Source organism: Bacillus rossius, chromosome 15 (genome assembly GCF_032445375.1).
Source record: "Bacillus rossius redtenbacheri isolate Brsri chromosome 15, Brsri_v3, whole genome shotgun sequence".
In the NCBI taxonomy this organism is placed as follows: Eukaryota; Metazoa; Arthropoda; class Insecta; order Phasmatodea; family Bacillidae; genus Bacillus; species Bacillus rossius.
In genome coordinates, this window is record NC_086342.1 from 34272648 (window position 1) to 34292218 (window position 19571).

General features: G+C 34.0%; 1 protein-coding gene and 1 long non-coding RNA gene across 2 annotated transcripts in view; one reads left to right on the top strand and one right to left on the bottom strand.

Moving 5' to 3' along the window:
- Nucleotides 1–391: 391 nt before the first annotated feature.
- LOC134539701 (small ribosomal subunit protein uS9) overlaps nt 392–19571 on the bottom strand; it is a 42816-nt gene continuing 23636 nt past the window's right edge. Inside the window, exons 4-5 of the mRNA XM_063381916.1 lie at nt 7785–7899; nt 392–580 (exon numbers count right to left, since the gene is read on the bottom strand). Of these exons, the coding sequence (XP_063237986.1) occupies nt 435–580; nt 7785–7899 (261 nt within the window). The 3' untranslated portion in view covers nt 392–434. The remainder of the gene's footprint in view (nt 581–7784; nt 7900–19571) is intronic.
- On the top strand, nt 11917–14925 carry LOC134539702 (uncharacterized). The gene is made up of 3 exons (XR_010076345.1): nt 11917–12082; nt 12973–13495; nt 14648–14925. It is a non-coding gene; the product is annotated as an uncharacterized LOC134539702 (long non-coding RNA).

Genomic DNA, 19571 nt, shown 5'->3' on the forward strand with positions numbered 1-19571 from the left:
TCTAATTGTTTTGATTGAAGTATAGTTACATACATTATGATCAAGTAATTTTCATAAAAATTGCATATTTTTTGTATTTTTTAATGTACAGGATTTTACAGGATATTTTATATTCAAAACAAGGATATTACAGGATATTTCACTTTTCAATCAAGGATATTGTTTTCAAATTGGTGGCAGCCCTGCATTAATGTCTTGGGACTTTACCAAGTCACTAAGAGATTGGCAGCATCAAGTAGCATTTCTTATTAGGTGGAATGTATATACTTGAATTGCTTAAATTATGGCAAATTCTATATTTATATATATTTATATGTATAATTAACCTTATAAGACATGAAACAAAGGAATGCTGCTAACTTGATAAGATGAATGAAATATAACCACCCAGTTTTCTTTACAAAGTATTTATTAGCGTAACAGTGCAGCACACATTAACGGTAGGACTTCTGGTATCTTGCACGAGCGCCTGGACCTCCGAACTTCTTGGGTTCGCAACGCCTCGGGTCAGCAACCAGCAGAGTCCTGTCATACTGGATCAGGATATCCTTGATCTCCTTCTTGGAGGCTTCGTCCACATCTGTGGTTTAACAAATATACACATATAAGAATGACATAATGATTCAAACTACATAGTATGTATATGTATGAGGAGCAATGTTGGAAATCACTTCATTGTGAAACACAACTTGAATATCAGGCTATCCAGCAAAACACACAAACCAAAATTTCCTGACTTTACCCTGAATTATTGAAGTCTCAAACCATGTTTGCATGAATAAGCCGCAAACTCAAATAAGTCTCAAACCTCTAATATTTACGCCATAACAAAATATATTTGTGTTTTAGAATTTAAGCTTTCAATAAACTTTTAAAAACAGAACTTGGGACCATATATCAAATTTCTATTAAACGTATTTTGCACTTAAGTAAGTATTGAAAATTATAAACTGCCTTTAGGAGGTTTCTGTAAAAATAAAGACATTCTCGGTACTGGTGTTGACATATTGCAGTATTTTTTTCAGCACTCTATTCTTGACACAAGACTGCTAATAAGTGTATCAATATTTCCATTAAAATTTTTTATGTGAATACACGTCTCTAAAGATATCAGGTTGTCAATATAGTTGTACACGTTGCTTCTCAATTGGAAAAATGCTCTCGTAAAGGTGTTTGTCAACTTGTTGCACCTCAGACCTCCCTGTCTGGCTAAAATTTTGCCTGAAGTGGACATTCATAAACACTTGCATAAATAAGTTGGGTGTTGAAAAATCATGTTAGTTCAAAATAAATGTTACTATCGCCGTTTCGTTTACTGAAATAATATTCTCAGACACAGGCTGATATCAACTGTTTTTACTAGCATTTTATGAATATTCACAAGTCATCATGGCAGCCATCTTACGACCACAAGAACAAGTACATGTAGAATTTACAAACACGTTGCACATAACCTCTTCACCAATTTCTGAACCATAAAGTTTACTGTTCGCAGGTACCGAACGATGAATATTTAAGTATAGTTCATAGTTAAGTCCTGTGTTCACACAAATTAACGGTACGAAACCAGAGGACTACGTCCTCGGACAATGTTGCGATCACTCTGAAATTGCTGTGGGCTAACACCTGTGAACTGTGGTCAACACTTATAGTAAAAAGTTCCGAAAAATGGAAAAGACAGAAGAAAGATGATAAAAGGTAGCACCCGGACGACAGCCGCTAAATTCTCTTTTAACTCACATAACATACATCCTTAAAATTGTATACGTAAATTCCGTTAAACTCAGAAACTGACTAGGCCTCAGAAAATGAAACTGCAGTATCTCAATACACTCAATGAAACATTTAGAGGTTTACTGATGGGGATTCATTACTTTTTTTCTCAGTCTTTGATCCATCACATCTTCCATCACTACATGACCATTTATTTGATACCACAAAACAGATGAAATTTAAAAGATTTCTGCTTGATTTGGAGTTGAAAAAAAAATTCAAAAAGAATGGTGTGAAATTAGCCAAAACATAGTTGATAACCACAATAAGTAAATATCTACTGAACTTTTACATTTCCTTAGCAAAGACAGAACAAGTTTGTTTCTCAACATTGCAAAGTTAGCACAAATAAACAGTTATTCTGCTTCACACAGCTGACTGAGGTAGAGAGACTTCTCTCAAATGAAGCTAATAAAAATGGACTTGAGAAACAGACTTAGTGAGTCAGAACTGGATTCTCTACTATTGCACTAGGGGCCATGACCTTCAAGAGTATCCATTCAAGACTGCAGTTCAGCATGGGGCAAGACAAAAAAAATTGAAGAATTTGTTTCAAATAAAAGTGAAAAATACAACATTATCATGACAAAAAATTTCACTCTAACCTAAACACCTAAAATAACCTTTTGATACAATACCTTTCCCCAAAACTAAAAATTTAAATTAAACTTAACTAGTCACACTTCTGTTCCGGAACTCAACTAACTGCAAGCGAACAAATACCGTGTTTTATCGCATAAACCTCGCACGCAGATAATCGTTGCAACGTTATTTTAGGACATCAAAATTTGGAGAAAAAAATTTCTCGCATAAACGTTGCATGATGTTTTTAGATTCTGAGAGCTTTGTGTAGGTAGTTTTCCAGTATAAAGCAATGTATTTTAAAGTTGAAATCTAATATTCATTCGGATGTTACAGCTTACTTATTTGACAGAAATACGAAGTTGTCTGATGTGTAAATTTTCTTTTAAAGAAGTTTTCAAACGTAATAACTTTTATCTTTTCGTCTTCGTCGCCGCTGTGTACCACTTATAAAAATGTAGCCAGCGCTAGTTGGCATAATTCATGTTTGGTTATGTTGCTTCCCGTATAGAGTGCGCACACAGTCTAATATCTATATCTCGCCGATTGCATGCAACGCACGCTATCAGTCGAGTGTCGAGTTAACTACATCTGATGGCCCGCACTCTTTCGTGGTACGTGTGTACTATGACAATAGTAGTTATGTGTTTGTTCAGGCTCGCATTCGGGTCACAGATTTTGTTTTTCTAATTAAAGTTAAAGGAAGGTTTTTGTTGCATGACTTATTAATTTAAATTTTTTGGCGTGCTCTTTTACACTTCACTTTTTAAATAAACACACTTTCCATGAATGGGTTTTGTTTTTATGAATAATTTCCTAACAAAATTTTTTTTTTCTCGCATAAATGTCACACCCCTACTTATAAAACTTGATTTTAGTACAAAATGTGCGACGAATATGCGACAAAACACGGTATGTGATCAAATACTGTAGGTCTACCATTTGCAGGAAGGTAGCAATTTTTATTTTAGAAAGCTAAAAACTTTTCAGAGATATTTTACACATGATGTTAGAGGATATTCTACAAACACTCATATTTAATAAGCAACTACAAACTTAAGTAGGCTGTCAAAAACAAAATGCAACCTAGCAAAAGGCTCCTAGAAACTAAGTTTCATGACTTCCAGCAGTTACTGATTATGTAGAGAATACTTCATGGCTTTCATGGCCTTTTCTCTAGTTTCTTTACTTTCCATGACTTATAGACATCTTAGTCCCCACTGCACAATCCAAATACAGTAAAATCTCGTTATAACAAAGTCTTATAAAGCAAGAGATTTTGTTCTTTATACTGAAATTTCTTTAAAGTGAAATATCCCAACATACATACATCTTCACAATCTTCCCCCATTCTGTCAGTATTGTAGAGAGTGTAGAGGGTGCCAAACCAAACTGCTTGGCCACGTGTGATTTTTGTGCCTTTGTTTACTTCCTTCAAGATTTCCATTTTTTCTTTTAAAGAATACTGTTTCTGTTTTTTTATCATCCATGATACCATGATAAAAATTAAACTGAAACTTGGTTAGAAAAATAATACATGCATAAATAAATACAGCACGTCACTGAAAATCACTAATGGCAACAAAATGTAAACAATCAATAATGGAAACAGAAACCAAAGACCAAACACTGAACGATATGTGCAGAAGACGGAAACCATTGCGTCACTGATATTGCCAGTTTTAGCGGCATCTAGTTTTCCAGTGAGTTAACTTTGTGTTTTCATCAATGTTGCCGCTACGGAAAAGCCGTTGGCCATCTCTCGCCACAAATAAAATAAGTGAAGTGTGCACATATAAACAAACAGTTCCTACTACTAGTAGTGTATTTTTTAAGTTTATGGCCGTGAGTAAAAGCAGTTGGCCATATCTTGGGTAGAAAAAAAAGAAAACAAATGCACATAAAACTTTTCAATGCCGTTTTCAATGTAAATAGACAACAAAATAAAGACGTTGAATGTTTGAATCATTGAAATTAGGCCAAGAGAACGACAGTAAGTAAATATTTTGACGCATAGACTAAATATTCGATAAATACGCATATTGACGAAGAAAACCGATAAAATGCTTTCGTTGTAACGAAAATCTATTGCGTAAATTTGAAATATTTTAACCTTGTATGTGTACAGTCACGGGAGGGGAATTTCAAATCATTCGTTAAAGTGAAATTTTCGTTAATGTGAAGTTCATTATATCGGTATTTTACTGTACAGTATTAAAAGTCAAGATTTGATGGTTTTATATTTAGGCCAACTTTGTTTCTAAATGTATTTTTATATTTTTTAAGAATCCTGTTTATTCATTAAGATAGCGTATTATTTCACAAATACGACACTTAAATGTTTCTCGTTACTTATTTCATCAGTGTCATTTTGACCGATGCATGATGCACTTTTACATTAATTACAATATAATCTATACTAATAATATAAAGCTGAAGAGTTTGTTTGTTTGTTTGTTTGTTTGAACGCGTTAATCTCAGGAACTAGTGGTGCACCGATATGACTTTACCGATTACCGATTCGATTACCGATTATGAGAGCAATAATCGGCAGATACCGATTCAGTTACCGATTATAAAGAAATTTTTTTAAGTGTAATAATGCACACAAATTTTTTTATTCCCATGTGAATTTAATAACAAGATTAGGTAAAATCGAGAATACAGTTATAATAACAGTATAAAAATATATAAAATACACTATTAAGTCATTGCAAAGTGTTAATTAAATTAACTTCTATTTATATTTGTTATTGTAAACAACTTGAACTACAGTCTAACAATTGTAATTTACAATGGGTAAGTTTTTGTTGCGGAAAACTAGCATTATTATTGACTATCACATAAGGTTGCATCAAGAAATTCCCGTTTAGCAATGTAAACATGCTGCTTTATTTTGTTCACTTGAGTTTATAGCAAAATGTTTCCACACTTCACTTTTTTTCTCCCTACTCGCCATCTCACTATAATTATATAAAAATGACTAAAAACCAATACTAGCACATGTGATTTTATTTATGTTGACTGAATATATAAAATTATAAATACTTTTTCACTTTTCACGTCATACAAATAAATAACAAACGGATAATGTTACCAAAGACGCCCATAACGAGTTTGTAAAACGCAGTGATAAAAACTAGAAGGTATCGGGACCACGATTTTGAACCGCTACTACGACTCAAAAAGATTGATTGTCATAGAATCCACTGCAACTGTTTGTGGTATTTTGATTGTGTGCCATATATTTTACGTCTCTGGCTACAGGTAATGTACAAGGCCACTAAACAAAAGACTAAACGTAAATAAACGTGTAGGAAAAATGTATTTTATTGTTCGAGGCAATGAGATTTATTAAACTTAAAATATCTGTAATTATGATATGACGGAGTTAGATGAATTTTGTAATATATAAAAATATTACCGTATTTCATCCTAAAAATTGTGTAACAAAATATTACACGGTAAAAACCTACTTAATTACGCTGGGACGTAAATAATCGGCAAAGTAATCGTTAAGATAATCGCCGATTACGATTAATCGGTAAGTACCCATAATCGCCAATTACGATTCATCGGTATCCGCATCGGTGCACCACTATCAGGAACCACTGGTCCGATTATCAATAACATTAGGGATCGTTACTAAAAGTCCAATTTAGAATCAAATGCATTGGAGGGGGTTAGATACAACATGCAGTACACGTACAAAGTGTGTGTTGACAATGCCGCAGGTGCATCGAAGTTTATTTCCTATAGCCTATTAACATTGTTGCCATGCACTAGATGCCTTATCATTCTTAATTTTCCCATACAAGTAAAAAACACCCGTGTGATATTAACAACGAAGCAATCAGTACCCTCATAAGAGTTCAATTAGTATTTAAATACTATTTATCACTTTAAATCGCAAACCCAAACAATTGTTTTTTTTCCTCTCTGTTTAATTTGTTTTTTTTCTTTTACTAGAATTATTTTTATTATTTTTAATTAATTTTCATTTTTCGGACCATCGATAATTTTCCTCTCCCGTTACAATTCTGACAAGGACTTTTGTGTGTGTGTGTGTGTGTGTGTGTGTATAAGTGAAATACCACTCACTGACTCACTCATCACGAGATCTCTAAAACTATACACCCGATTGACTTGAAATTTAGCATAGTTACTCATTTTGTGATGTAGACGCTCACTAAGAACGGATTCTGGGGAAATCCGATCCCAAGGGGAGTTTCGGGGGCGTAATATATCAAAATTTACAGTTTTTGGTAGGAAATCACCATGGCAACGGCTGTTGCTTTGTTGATGCTTCATTCGTCTCTATGGCAACGACTATTTCATTGTTAGTGCAGTCCTCATCACCGTTGAAACTTTGCGGGTACTTTAAATATCAAAAATTGCCCTTTTTTTCAAGTATATATATTTTACAGACTTGAAACTTCACAGTAATGTTCCTTATGTTACGCAGGATGACATTTTCCGAAAATTAGATCCCATGGGTGATTAAAACCAGGCAACAGTGGGTACTTTGCATGAGAACAGGATTTTGCATTGTTCATGCCTTCTGCGTCTCCATGGCAACGGGCATCGCGCGGCAGTGGCGTACCCACAAGGAGGGGCATGTATAATGAGCGGCGCAAGAGTGATCTGCCTGTAGACTGCCGTAGCGAAGTACGGGTTCATCAGTAGTACGTTGCGTGCACAAGCCGGGAAACCATCAGTGCTGTTAATTTTCTCTCCGGTATATTATACAGCATTGTAATAAATTTTCACTGAATTTTTTTTATTTACCATTACTGTAAATGGGAGATGTGGCTTAATTTTTTTCCATTAGTATAGCCGTGCGAAGCCGGGTCGGGCAGCTAGTTTGTAATAAACATTTCAAACTAAAGAAATTAAAAAAATGTAAAGTATTTGTGCCTTTTCAAAAAATGTACCGAAGTTGCAATTTATAAATGATTTACTAAAACAATAAGTGCTGCAAATTAAAAAAAATATATCCCATCTTTTGGTTCAAACTTCATGCTAAATGAATTACATTAATTGAATTTCATATAAAGATTATGTTATCATGGTTGAAATTAGCATATTTTTTTTCATTAAAAATGCTGATATTTTATGATTTGATTGCATTTTGGTGATTCGTAGTGTATTAACTATTTTGATGTTACACTATCATTGACACTCTTTTCGATGTTATTTCAGTTTTATCGCAATCAACCATCAAATCTTGTCCCTAAGTATTAAGCTTTGGATGACCCTACTTATATTTTCAATTCTGGACCCAAAAATTATGGTAATGCTAATGTTCAATAATGTAAAACATCAAAGACAACCCACACAAGCACTCTCCAGTGAAGACAACCATAGCAGTTCCACTGCCACGAATGCCAACACACACCACACAAAACTAATTAAAAACATGAGCTTACACTTCTGGTAGTAGGAGACTAGCGCTTTCGAAATGGCTTGTCGAATGGCGTAAATCTGAGCCACATGGCCTCCGCCGTTCACACGCACGCGAATGTCGACACCAGAAAACCTTTCCTGCAACAAAAGAGTACATACTTATAAGTAACTACACTACCACTCCAATCTTACTTAATACAAGGAATGAAAAATACATGAGACTGGTAGTGTTCTTGCAGTTATCTGGAGCTTGTAAACTTTTTCTTGGTTCCCACCAAGGACTACGAATTAAGCTCTAAAATAAAATCATCAAAAATTATTTAGAATTTTTTTTTTGTATCTCCAAATTTCATACCTGACTTACAGGCCACTATTCTGCTCCCACTTAATGCTATGTAGTTAAGTAGGGTCCATCAATTTTTTAACATCATGAATATTTCTTCTTTTCACATTCTTCTTAAAAAAAGATTATACAGAGTTTTATTAAGTAATAAAATCAAAATTTGTAAACTGCAATATTTACAAACAAAAAATAGTAAAGTTAACACACAATTTTAAAAGAACAGCACACTTGATTGGATTACAATCAATAATTTATGGATGTTAAAATACATATAAACAAAACTTTTCAAGCAACCTATCTGGAAAAAGAGAATTTTTAATTCAAAATTTTCTTTAGGGTTTACATGGTTTAAAATTATTTCCTATTTACACTTTTAAAACATTTCATGAAAAGTGACAGCCAACGCACAGCTTTCAAAAGTTGGTAGTTTACAGTCGGTGGCATGTCTAAAGGCCCTGACACACTTGTCAAATTTTTGCTTCCAACACCTTCCAAAATATCATGTCAAATGAAGTCGGAGGGTTATGACATCACTGAATGCACTAATGCAGTCATGTTTGACAAGGTGAATGACTTGAGTTTCCATAAAATAAAACTGGATGTTAAATGCAACCGGCCAATCAAAATCGTGCGTAGTGAAAATGGAAATGAAATGGTTTCCGTCTGAATAGTTTTTTTAAAATGGCGGAGAGCTCATGGCTGATTAAAGAGGTTTAAAAAGTTGAATAACTAAAATAATTTTAATATAAATGTGGTATGCGAAAACATTTTATGCATACAAATAAAATTATGTTTCAAGAACTTTAAAGTATCTCTGAAAATTTATTTCACTATGTAGGTAATTTATTTTTGTTCAAAAAATTTAAAAATGCACAAATATAATAACAAGTTAAAAAAATCCATCCAGCACCATGATGCATTATTTAATTTCAAAATTGTTAAAAAAAATAATTGAAAAGTTTGAATTGCTCAGACAAAAAATAAACTATGATAGTGTGACAAGATTAAAAACATATTTGAGGTTATTTTTCCAAATATATTTGACGGAGAAATGAAAACCATTTTCCGTACAACTCTATTGTCAAATATATGGTGACACATATTTTGACAGTGTGACAGAAACTTTACTGATTGTTGAACAGACTCTGCATGAATATAAAAAATTTTTTTTAATGAGACTCCTTTGGTAATTTATCCCTATGGTGGTGTATTTTACAGTTTGGGGTGCCGTTTTGGTTAGGAAAAAATGACGGGAACCTTACATGTGAGTTGGTACTATTACTTTTGTTAGTTTTTATCAGTAATTTTCATTAAGGTTGTTCAAGGGAGTCGGACATATCATTAAAGGCAGTGTTATGTAAGCTATTAGTCATATATATGTTACAAGAATGTTTTTAGTGCATGTTAAATTATATTTCGAAACCAATATTACTTTTATTAATTTTTTTATTTAAAGTTTTATGTCGTAAATAAATTCAGGCATATCGATGTAATTTTAATTTTTTTAAGTAATGTTTGAATATAGGTTTATTGTAAATATTTTCAATATTATCCTCTGAAATTTTAATTAGGTTAGAGCTTTAAGATTTTTTTCTATGCAATTAAGCATTATGGTCATTTGAACAGGAAAAAAAGATGGTTGCAGTTTCTTTATAAAATGAAATTAGTATAGGGATATTATGTATTCATATTACCAGAGGATATAGCCTATTCTGTTCACTTTACGCTGCTATATGGTTTGTGTTTATACGATGGAAAATACAGCTGTGGTGTATGAACACATGGAGACGCGTGTCGCTCTCGCGCGAGGAACCGACTTCCCAGCGCGACCCGCGTCTCCGCGTGACCGTACGCTGGCGCTCGAGGTGTCATTTTTGGGAACTACGTCCAGGAGCTCCCACCAGCCGCGCCGCGCCCCCGCGCGCTCCACGAAACTACTTTCGCGCGCATAAAATCCGATTCTCGTAGCCTATACTTTATGGGAAACAACTTACTTCGTTGATTGAACATTATTTGTCTAAGGCTTAATCTTTTTCGTTTTTAAGTAATTGTAAGATGATAGGAGTATATAAATAACTGAGTTAATTACAACGTAACTTAAAATATATATATAATTATTAAGTAGGCTATAACTTCTTGTATCGCGAGACATATCTCACTTTGTTTACTGCTTATAAGTAATGTTATTATGATTTCTTTAGATAATCATCGCTCTGTTATAATAACGGGAGTTTATACAATCATTATTTGGTGCGATGTTCCCAATTATTTTTTTTCAAGTGTATGAATTCCTATTTTAACACGCTTTTTTTTAGCTTCAACTGTATGTTTGTGAGCTTGTTTGTTTGTAACCGACTCTTTTAGACTCGATTTTGACCCACTTTCAACGGACAGATTTAATTGAAACTTTGTACACTTATCAAGAACCGGTGACAGTATATTAATTTGATAAGTTTGTCATTTTCCTGATCAGGATCGTCAGAATTAAATAATTTCCTCACTTATCCTCTGCGTGAGAGCAAATACTTATTACTACTTTTACCGTTTGAGTCTCAGTTGATTCGTTGGTCGAGCGGGCTAAGGCGCCATGCTCAGTCCAGAAAATATTACGGCCTTCACGGGCATGAGATCAAATCCAGTCCGGGGCCGTACAAAATAAATGTTTTTTTTTTCTCACTGCGAATTTGATCTTTAGTTCCAAGCGAATTGTACAACTGTCCGCCCTCTGCTGAAGATTTACTATACAAACTTTATCAGTATTACTTTAGAATTTAACACCTCAAATTTTATTATGTTGGAGAAGAATTTTACATCCGTGCAACCTTTGCCAGAGATTTGCAATACTAATTACGAGAACTTAAGAAAATTTCAATTTTTAACATTCACTCGAATTAAAAATTGAAAACTAAATATACTTTAAAAAACTAAAAACCACGATTTTAAAGCACATCAAACTAAATGTGGAAAAAACAATTCTTAATATAACAGCCTAATCTGTAAATAATAATGAACGAAAAATACTAGTATTATTGCGAAAAACCGTGGGGCGATGGGGCGCTTTGTGCCATATTTTTCGTATATCGAGCAACCAATGTTTATTTTTTAAATCTTAATCGATTGAGTGGGAACAAAGTTACTATGATAGGAATCACACAAACGTACTACATTGAAGAAACATTACAAATAACGAATAATGAATATATTCTGAGAATTCTTTTATTGTTACATAAAGAGAAACATAATCTAAAAAAAAAATGAGACAATAATGAGCATAACAATAGGAATTCTAAAAAAAAATCAGAGCAGTGGTACACAATATCAATAAATTTGAAAAAGGCATTAATTAATAGGCGCAAAAATATATAATTTGCTACCGCAAAATATCAAGAAATATTAAAAACTTATCTTTATTTAACGGAACACTTAAGAAAGTCCTGTCAGAGCATCCTTCCTACTCTCTAAAGGAATTTATTGATCTATTTGAGGAAAAGAACTCAAACCTATGCTAAAAAGAGTACAAAAAATTAAAAAAATGAGTGAAAAAGGGGAGTATTAAATTTCTATGTCGGTACAAATTATACTTTAAGTGACCTTAAATTAAGTTAATGCCAGTCTATGTAATCAGTAATACCTTTTTTAAGTGTAATGTACTTTGTTTTGTATTGTACTCTTACAGTATTGTATTGTATGTATATATGGATATATATCAGTATATGTATATATGGATATATATCAGTATATTTAATGACCCTGAGATTGATTAAATCTGGTATTCGGTACATTATCACTTAATTACCTGTTTTGTGCGATATATATAGCAAACACTAACATATTCACGTTTACTATAGATTTTCAGCAGGATGTAACCAAAAATTATAATTTAATTGTTTTCAGTGATGGTTCAGAGCGGAATAAAACTTCTGAGACGTGTTCGTCAAGTGAAGTCGTCAGGACGCCTATTCCTGGATCTCCTGAACTGTAAGTACTATGCAATGCAAACATCAGTTTTATGTATTTATATACTTATGACTTCAATAAAAAAAGTTTTAGACTTCCCATTCTGAAATTAGGGAGGAGCAACTGCCGCGACCACTCTCCCCCTCCACCCTTGGCAGACTAAATTACATTCCTGTGTTTGGTTTATACTTTCTTTACAATAACTTATTCAAAAAGCGCGCGATTTTTAGGAATGGTTGCGCACGGAAGAAGGAAACACACGCGACCTTGACCGCGTGTAACTCCAGACACAGTTGATAGCATTGCAGTGTTGCCAACATTTATTTTGCTCTCTGGCACATCTGACGTTGACATCCGCAGGCCTCAGTGCTGTATGTGGTAGGAAGACTCTTGCATGCATGAAGGCAAGTTTCGCCGTTAAACTTTTGCGAACTAACTTCGGTAAAATATATTTTTTGTGAATGTTGGATTATTAAAGTTACTCACTGCAGTTACCTGATTCTCTATCGTGAGTTCAAAAAATTTATTTCTTGTCTATGGCTCTAGCAGCTCAAATAGTACCAGCCTTTAACTATTATCTACTTTTCACATGTGGAAAACGTAACGGAAGTTGCCGTTGGCCGGCGGTTTTTTCGGAGATCTCCTGCTTTCCCTGCTATTCTCATCCCGTCACTTCTCCATTGGGGCTTCATTTCGTATTACTTGTATTACTATTTAATTTGCAATTTTGTTAGTCCGTGAGCTTGTGTTGTTTTGACGAACGTCTTTTGACATAATTGATTGCTGTCACTGGATTTTAGAAGGCTAAATTCTCTATAGACTAACTATGAAGTGCCATCTCTTACAAGTTCGTCAATACTTGCTTAGTCTTAATGTTTTACAAGTATATCGTCTTTATGTTTTTCCCTCAGATCAATCGCCGAAGAGATTCCCATAGAACCACTCCAACCAGAACACAATGTTGTTGACGAGGGAGACCGTGAAACAACAAACAAAGGATTCGGTATTTTAGATTGGCCATCTGAAGAATCAGAAAGTGAACTACCGGATTTGGTAGTTGAGAAGGACCCTCCACTTAAACCTGTGACTGATTGTATATCAGGAAACCGATGTGTTGATATCGGCCACGTTTTTAAACAAATGGAATCCATAAAACTACACAAAAAGGAATGTACGATGGGAAGGTACACGATTCATTCAGAAAAACGCTCTGGATTTTTTTCAACTTGGAGATTTGTTTGTGAAACTTGTAACCAAGTTCAAGACGTGTCTTCTCACAAAGACGACTTTGCAGAAGACATCAATAATGCCGCTGTTTGGGGTGCTGTTTCTATTGGAATTGGGTACAGCCAATTAGAGGAAATGTTTTCCATCATGGATATCCCCGTCATGTCATGCGAAAAGTTCCAGAAACACGAAAGTACCATTCAACAGGTATGATTTGCTTGAAAAGGTCTTATGAATATTTTGATTACAGGTTTCTGAAAGTATGGCTGCATAGAAACGGTGGATGTCAATGCCGGCCATGTCGATGCTAATCTGAAATACATTTGGCTTACCTTGTATGACGTCGGTTTCGATGTCTAACAGTGTCGATGGACTAACTGTGCGGCCGAGAAGTAAATTATTTTAACTTTAACCAACAAGTTATTGAAAGTCATCGACACGGCATCGACAAGCCAACGACAATATTATGACATGTGACCCTACAGTATGCTGTAATTGGTTCTCTTTTTCGCGCCACAGCAATCTTATAAATACAATATCATTAACTAACACTTTCAGACGGTGTTGCCAACAATCGAAAGCTCAAAGATACGAGCAGAGCAATGACAATTCCATTGTAACTCTGCCGCCGACAACCCACCGACAAACGTATGACGTCATTTTATATCGACGATACGCCGTCTCTGTGTACCTGGGACTTTAGGGGGTTTAAGAGGGTTTCTGTACAACTATGTTTTTTCTTGTTAATTGGGTTTTTATTATTAGCATTTTAAAAGGTTTTAGGACATAAATATTTTTTTCAGATATTTTTTTAAGTAATATTATTACAGCATACTCCTGCTGTTTTATATATAAACCATTTAGGAACCAGATGTACAGTAATTTTCACATCGATAATTACACGAAATAGTTTTAGTTCTCTATGTGTTCCTTGACTTCAGTAGTACCTACAACTGTTTATATATATATACACTTCTTCATGACTGTACCTTACAACACGTACACATACAATAAAGCTAAACATAAAATGACAAGCAAATTATATTTATAATTGGCCTGCAAGTCGCATCTCGATTTAAATTCAATACTTAAGTATTATCAAGGCTAATTATATCATTATAATTTTCCCCCCGCATACTCTGAATACATCATTTTATTTTTGATAAAGTTACTCAATTAGTCATTAGCATAAATTCATAATGATAATTCTATTGTAAGAACCAGTTTAAAATCACATATTATATTTAAAAAAAAAGGCAGTCTTAGCGTTGCAACTATATGCAGCGGGTGCATCATTTGGAAAAAATTTATTGTAATAAATAGAAATTTAGAACAACACTTTGATGATATCTTTTTCAGGCATGGGAAAACCATCTTACATCTAAACTGAAAGAAGCAGGCCAGCAAGAAAAGAAAATTGCTGAACAAAAAGGACATTATCTAAATGGCATCCCCTATGTAACAGTGTTGGGTGATGGAGGATGGGGAAAGCGAACGTATGGACATGGATATAATTCCTCTACAGGAGTTGTAAGCACCAATTTGTTATCACATTACTTGTTACAGGTTTTTAAACTGTTGCAAGTAAAATATTTTTCCATATTTTTAATAACTTTTTAAAAATTTTTACTTGTACTATTGAGGATTATACTTTTCAGTTATATTAATAAAATTATTACAAATGCTTATTTATTTTTAAGCAAGTAAATTATGATTTTTAACAACTGTTTTACTGCTCACAAAAAAATAATTCTTATATTTTTCAGGCAGTAATTGTTGGCCAAGAAACAAACAAAATTCTATATCTTGGGGTCAAAAACAAATACTACAGCATTTGCTCCATATCAAGTTCCAAAAAAAAAGTGATACCAGATCACATATGTTTCAAGAACCATACAGGTCCTTCAACAGCTATGGAAAAAGACCTTATCTGTGAAGGATTTAACCAAAGTATACCAATGCATGGTTTAATTTATAAGAACTATGTAGGTGATGGGGATGCTGCAGTGTTAGCAGCGATTCAACAGAAGTGTGACTATGGTCGGTACGTCACGAAAATTGAATGTGCCAACCATGCAACAAGGGCATTTTGCGAGAATATCCACAAGCTTTCGTCAAACAACGCTTATGATCTGGAAGCACGGAAACTCCTCAGTAAAGTTGATGGAAATGCAAGGATTTCTCGAACAGAGAGGTTGGTCAAAGGTGTACGGACTGCAATAAAAGAGGCATCAAAGAACAGAGGAAAAGAAGCTGTGGATATTCTTAGAGCAGATCTACGAAATGCACCTGACCACGTTTTTGGATCGCATGCCAGATGCAGATCTAATTATTGTAACAGAAAAGATTCTGAAGAGGAAAATTTACTTTAAAAATTGGAAGGTGCTGGTTTGCTTAAACCTATTCGAGATTGCATAGCAAGACTTGAGAAGAAAGCTGATAAACTCATCAGCAACAGCACCACAAATGCTGCAGAACGGTAAGTAGAAATGAACATACTTTTTAAATGTTTTACATCTTATATACCGTATTTACCCATGTACCACCCGCCCCCATGTATGACCTGCACCCCAAATTTTCAACATACTCTCTGGAAAAAAAATTTTTTCACTGTAATGTCTATTTACATGTGCCTGCATAAATAGGGAAAAAGAGTCTGTCATTGTAACAACAAAGAAAACTCTTTATAACTGCAGCACAGAATTTTACTAACACAAATGCATGAAATATTAATAAAAAAAACCAGTAATATTCATTGTCAAAATAGTAGATCAATTTTGCTAAACAACAGACGTAAATTTGGTGAAATAAATTTTAAAATGTTTGTATGCAATAACCACAATCGTCAACTGTTCAGTCCGTTGCAACATCCTGCAAATAAAAATAAAACTCGTAGTGCCAAATAATTAAAAATAATGAGTGATGCCATAAAACCATTTTATTCAACGTAAAAAAACCCGTAGCAAAAACGTGAGTTGTATTGATACGCATAAAATGGTGCGGGTTGCCAGTTATAGTTAACTCGGTTGTGAACAGAGCGCGCGCGTAGCAAGAAGTTTGCGAGCTATCGATCTTCGACTACGTGCGCGCACTCTATACCGAATGATGCCAACTGGTGCTGTTTACGTTTTATAGGTGGATTACAGCGACTCCCGACACGTTACGGATAAAGTTTAATACTTTTAAAAACGTCTTGAAAACACATCAGAATACGTCGTATTACGATTATTTAAATTAGAAAGTGTTAATCTCAGAATAAACCGCGTAAATTGCGGGAAGCAGTTTATACGCGCGTTGTAAACAACGGCAATTTATTGCATTGCATCATATGAGGTTAAAACGGGACCGAAATAAAATGGTGAAAATATCGGGAAAAAGTAAATAACGGTAACGTAAATAAGGGGTTTCGTTGTATTTTCATTGTAATAAATGTGTCCAGCATTCGGTAATGTACTATAAATCCAATTTTTTCAGTCTTCATTGTTGTCAAAAACCTCAAATTTCGTGTATGACCTGCACCCCGACTTTTGAATGTTGTTTTTCAGAAAAAATGTGCGGGTGGTACATGGGTAAATACGGTACATAACTAGTATGTTTCTAAACACATTTGTGCTTCTGCAGGTGTATGGCATTAAATGCGAAGTTTTCTGGAGGAAAACGAAATCATTTTGGAAAAAGGGGGAGCTATTACACACGTTGCTATGGAGCTGCTCTCTCCCATACAAGTGGTCCCGGCTGGCATTCTAGTCCATGGAAAAGGATGCACAATCGTAGCCCCGGGTTAGCGTGTAAGAAACTTTGTCAGAGGCGCGAAAATAAATCGTTGAAAAGGAAGTTGAAGTATGAGGATGAGGGTGCACCAAAGAAGAAAAGAAAGCTGGGTGCTGGACCAGATGAAAACTATGGAGACACTGATTCGATGCAAATGCCTGACGTTCAACTGGAAGAATTGGAGTCACTATGTCAGGAACTTTTGACAAAGCTTCGTGAAGAATCAAATACTGAGGCTAAGCGGGGCAGTATAGAGGCAGCTACCCGAGGTCAACATGACAATGAGAAGTGGCATGAAGTTCGTATGAACCGACTGACTGCATCAAACTTCGGCACTGTCGTCCGACGACATGACTTCACACCCTGTCATAACAAAATAAACACTTCTAGCACTAAAATCCCGTGGCGGCTCGCAGCTTACGGTACACCAGATGGAATCAGTCCATGGAAACAATGCCGAGATTCATTCAGCATTTTTTTTAGGCTGATACCGACGACTGAGATAAAATATCTGAAAATGCAGCATTCGGTATCAAGTTAACTCATATTTCGTACCGAGAAGACCACGGAAACCCTACACACACGGAAAAAGTATTCATCCATACCTTTTGTTTACTTATCTTACAATATCACGTAAAGAAAGATTAAATTTATGTTTTAACATATTAAATAAAATAATTGAGCGGTTACACAAGCAAGAAAAATATATGTAAACATGGTTAACTGTTTAAATCACCCAGCATTTATGTTATAAAGTAACGATTTTTTAATCAGAATTATTAATTACTATTTTTGAGCTAACAAATTATAGCTACTGAATTGAGAATCTTGGAAATGAGATAAAATAAAAAATTAAAATTTTCAACTGAATTAGTGAGGCACTTCTTTCAGATTTACTTGTAGTAAATAAATACAACGCACATGTTTTGTCGATGCACGTGAAATTAAACTAGCTACAAATAGTGCCATTGTATTGATTGTTGAACTGGAACCAGTAGCTCATAAACTGTTACAAGCAGAAGTATTTTCTGGGTAGGGTTACGGGATATTTCATTGACGCGAGAACCTCTGTAGCACGTGCGCTGTCGAACTCATACCAGAATGGCTACCTTTTTGCTTATTCATAAAAACATACAAAATATTAATTGGCTGCTGGTCGCTGGCTCATGCAACGTACACCAATACTATGGACTACACTTATACAGTAGTACAGAGTGCAGGGATACGTTACAAAAGTTCAATGGTAATTGCTGTCTGTACAATTTAATGCTATATTTGTATTGTCCTTTAAAATAAATTGTATTTGTTCAGAACAATAAAGTCTAAAGAATCTAAAATATTTATTGTTGGTCTTATTTCATAATTGATTTTTCTTGTATAGTTCAGATATGTAACTGCTAACCTGAATTTAAAAATATGGCTGCAAAATTTTAAAATCGCGCATTATAAAAACGGTAAATTAATTTTTGTATTAGCTTATTACTCGTAAAATAACCTTCTCAAAATTAAATTATATATCAAATGAATGTTGAGATTATTTTGTAAAACCTAAAATTGTTGTTACTATAAGCAGGAACGTTAAAAGCCGTCGCCAAAATAAATGAGCTGTAATGTACTGTCTTTTTTTTAGTTTCAGTTTTCGTAAATAAACAAATTAACTGAACGAACGCATTTTCATTGAGCCGTATGTTTGTTTTTAGAACATGAGGTAAATTAATTCATAGCCATTTTGTGCTAAACGTTTAATGATGCGTGTGATGTATACGGTTCAATTTGTTTTCGGGTGAGAAAATTAAGAAAGTGTTAATGAAGTAATTTAATGCAGAAATAACCCATCATTTATCCGAGTTATTTAGTCGTGAAGAAATTAGACAACTTCTTCAAACATAATGAAACTGTTTATTCAACCAAAAAACCCTTGGACAAATAAATACGCCAATTAATAACTTTTGTCGAAAATTTAGATATATAAAAATATGTTTTCATATTCATTCTGCGATCTTGATGTAGGCCTGTATTGATTTATTTTAATGTTGAATGTGGACATAAAGATGTAAAAGAAACACAAAGAGTAATGCAAAATTGCGTATATTTTTTACAATTGTACATTACATGAAAACAATTGTATCACTAGAAAATAGTGTTTGCTGTTATGCTGGGTTCGGATTCTTACCGGTTATTTATGATGTGTGTTGTCCCAGAAGCTCAAATTGTTCAAAATAATTTTTAAACCGTTCCCTGTATAGCTTTACATTATTAATCGCGCACATAATAAGCATGATGCAACAAAAAAGTCAACTTTTTGAATATTCGGTTATCTTTTCAATGTTTTAAAAAGTTAGGCTTGAATGAATCAATTAAATTTCATAATAATACGCCAATTTTTGCAATAAATACTCAGTACTATCTCGAGAAACGCACTTTTTCATGCAAATGTGTTGAACAAAGTTACAAAATCTTTCTTGTAGTTTTTTTGGCAACTGGTTTCCGAAAGAATCTTTTGTAAAAGTAC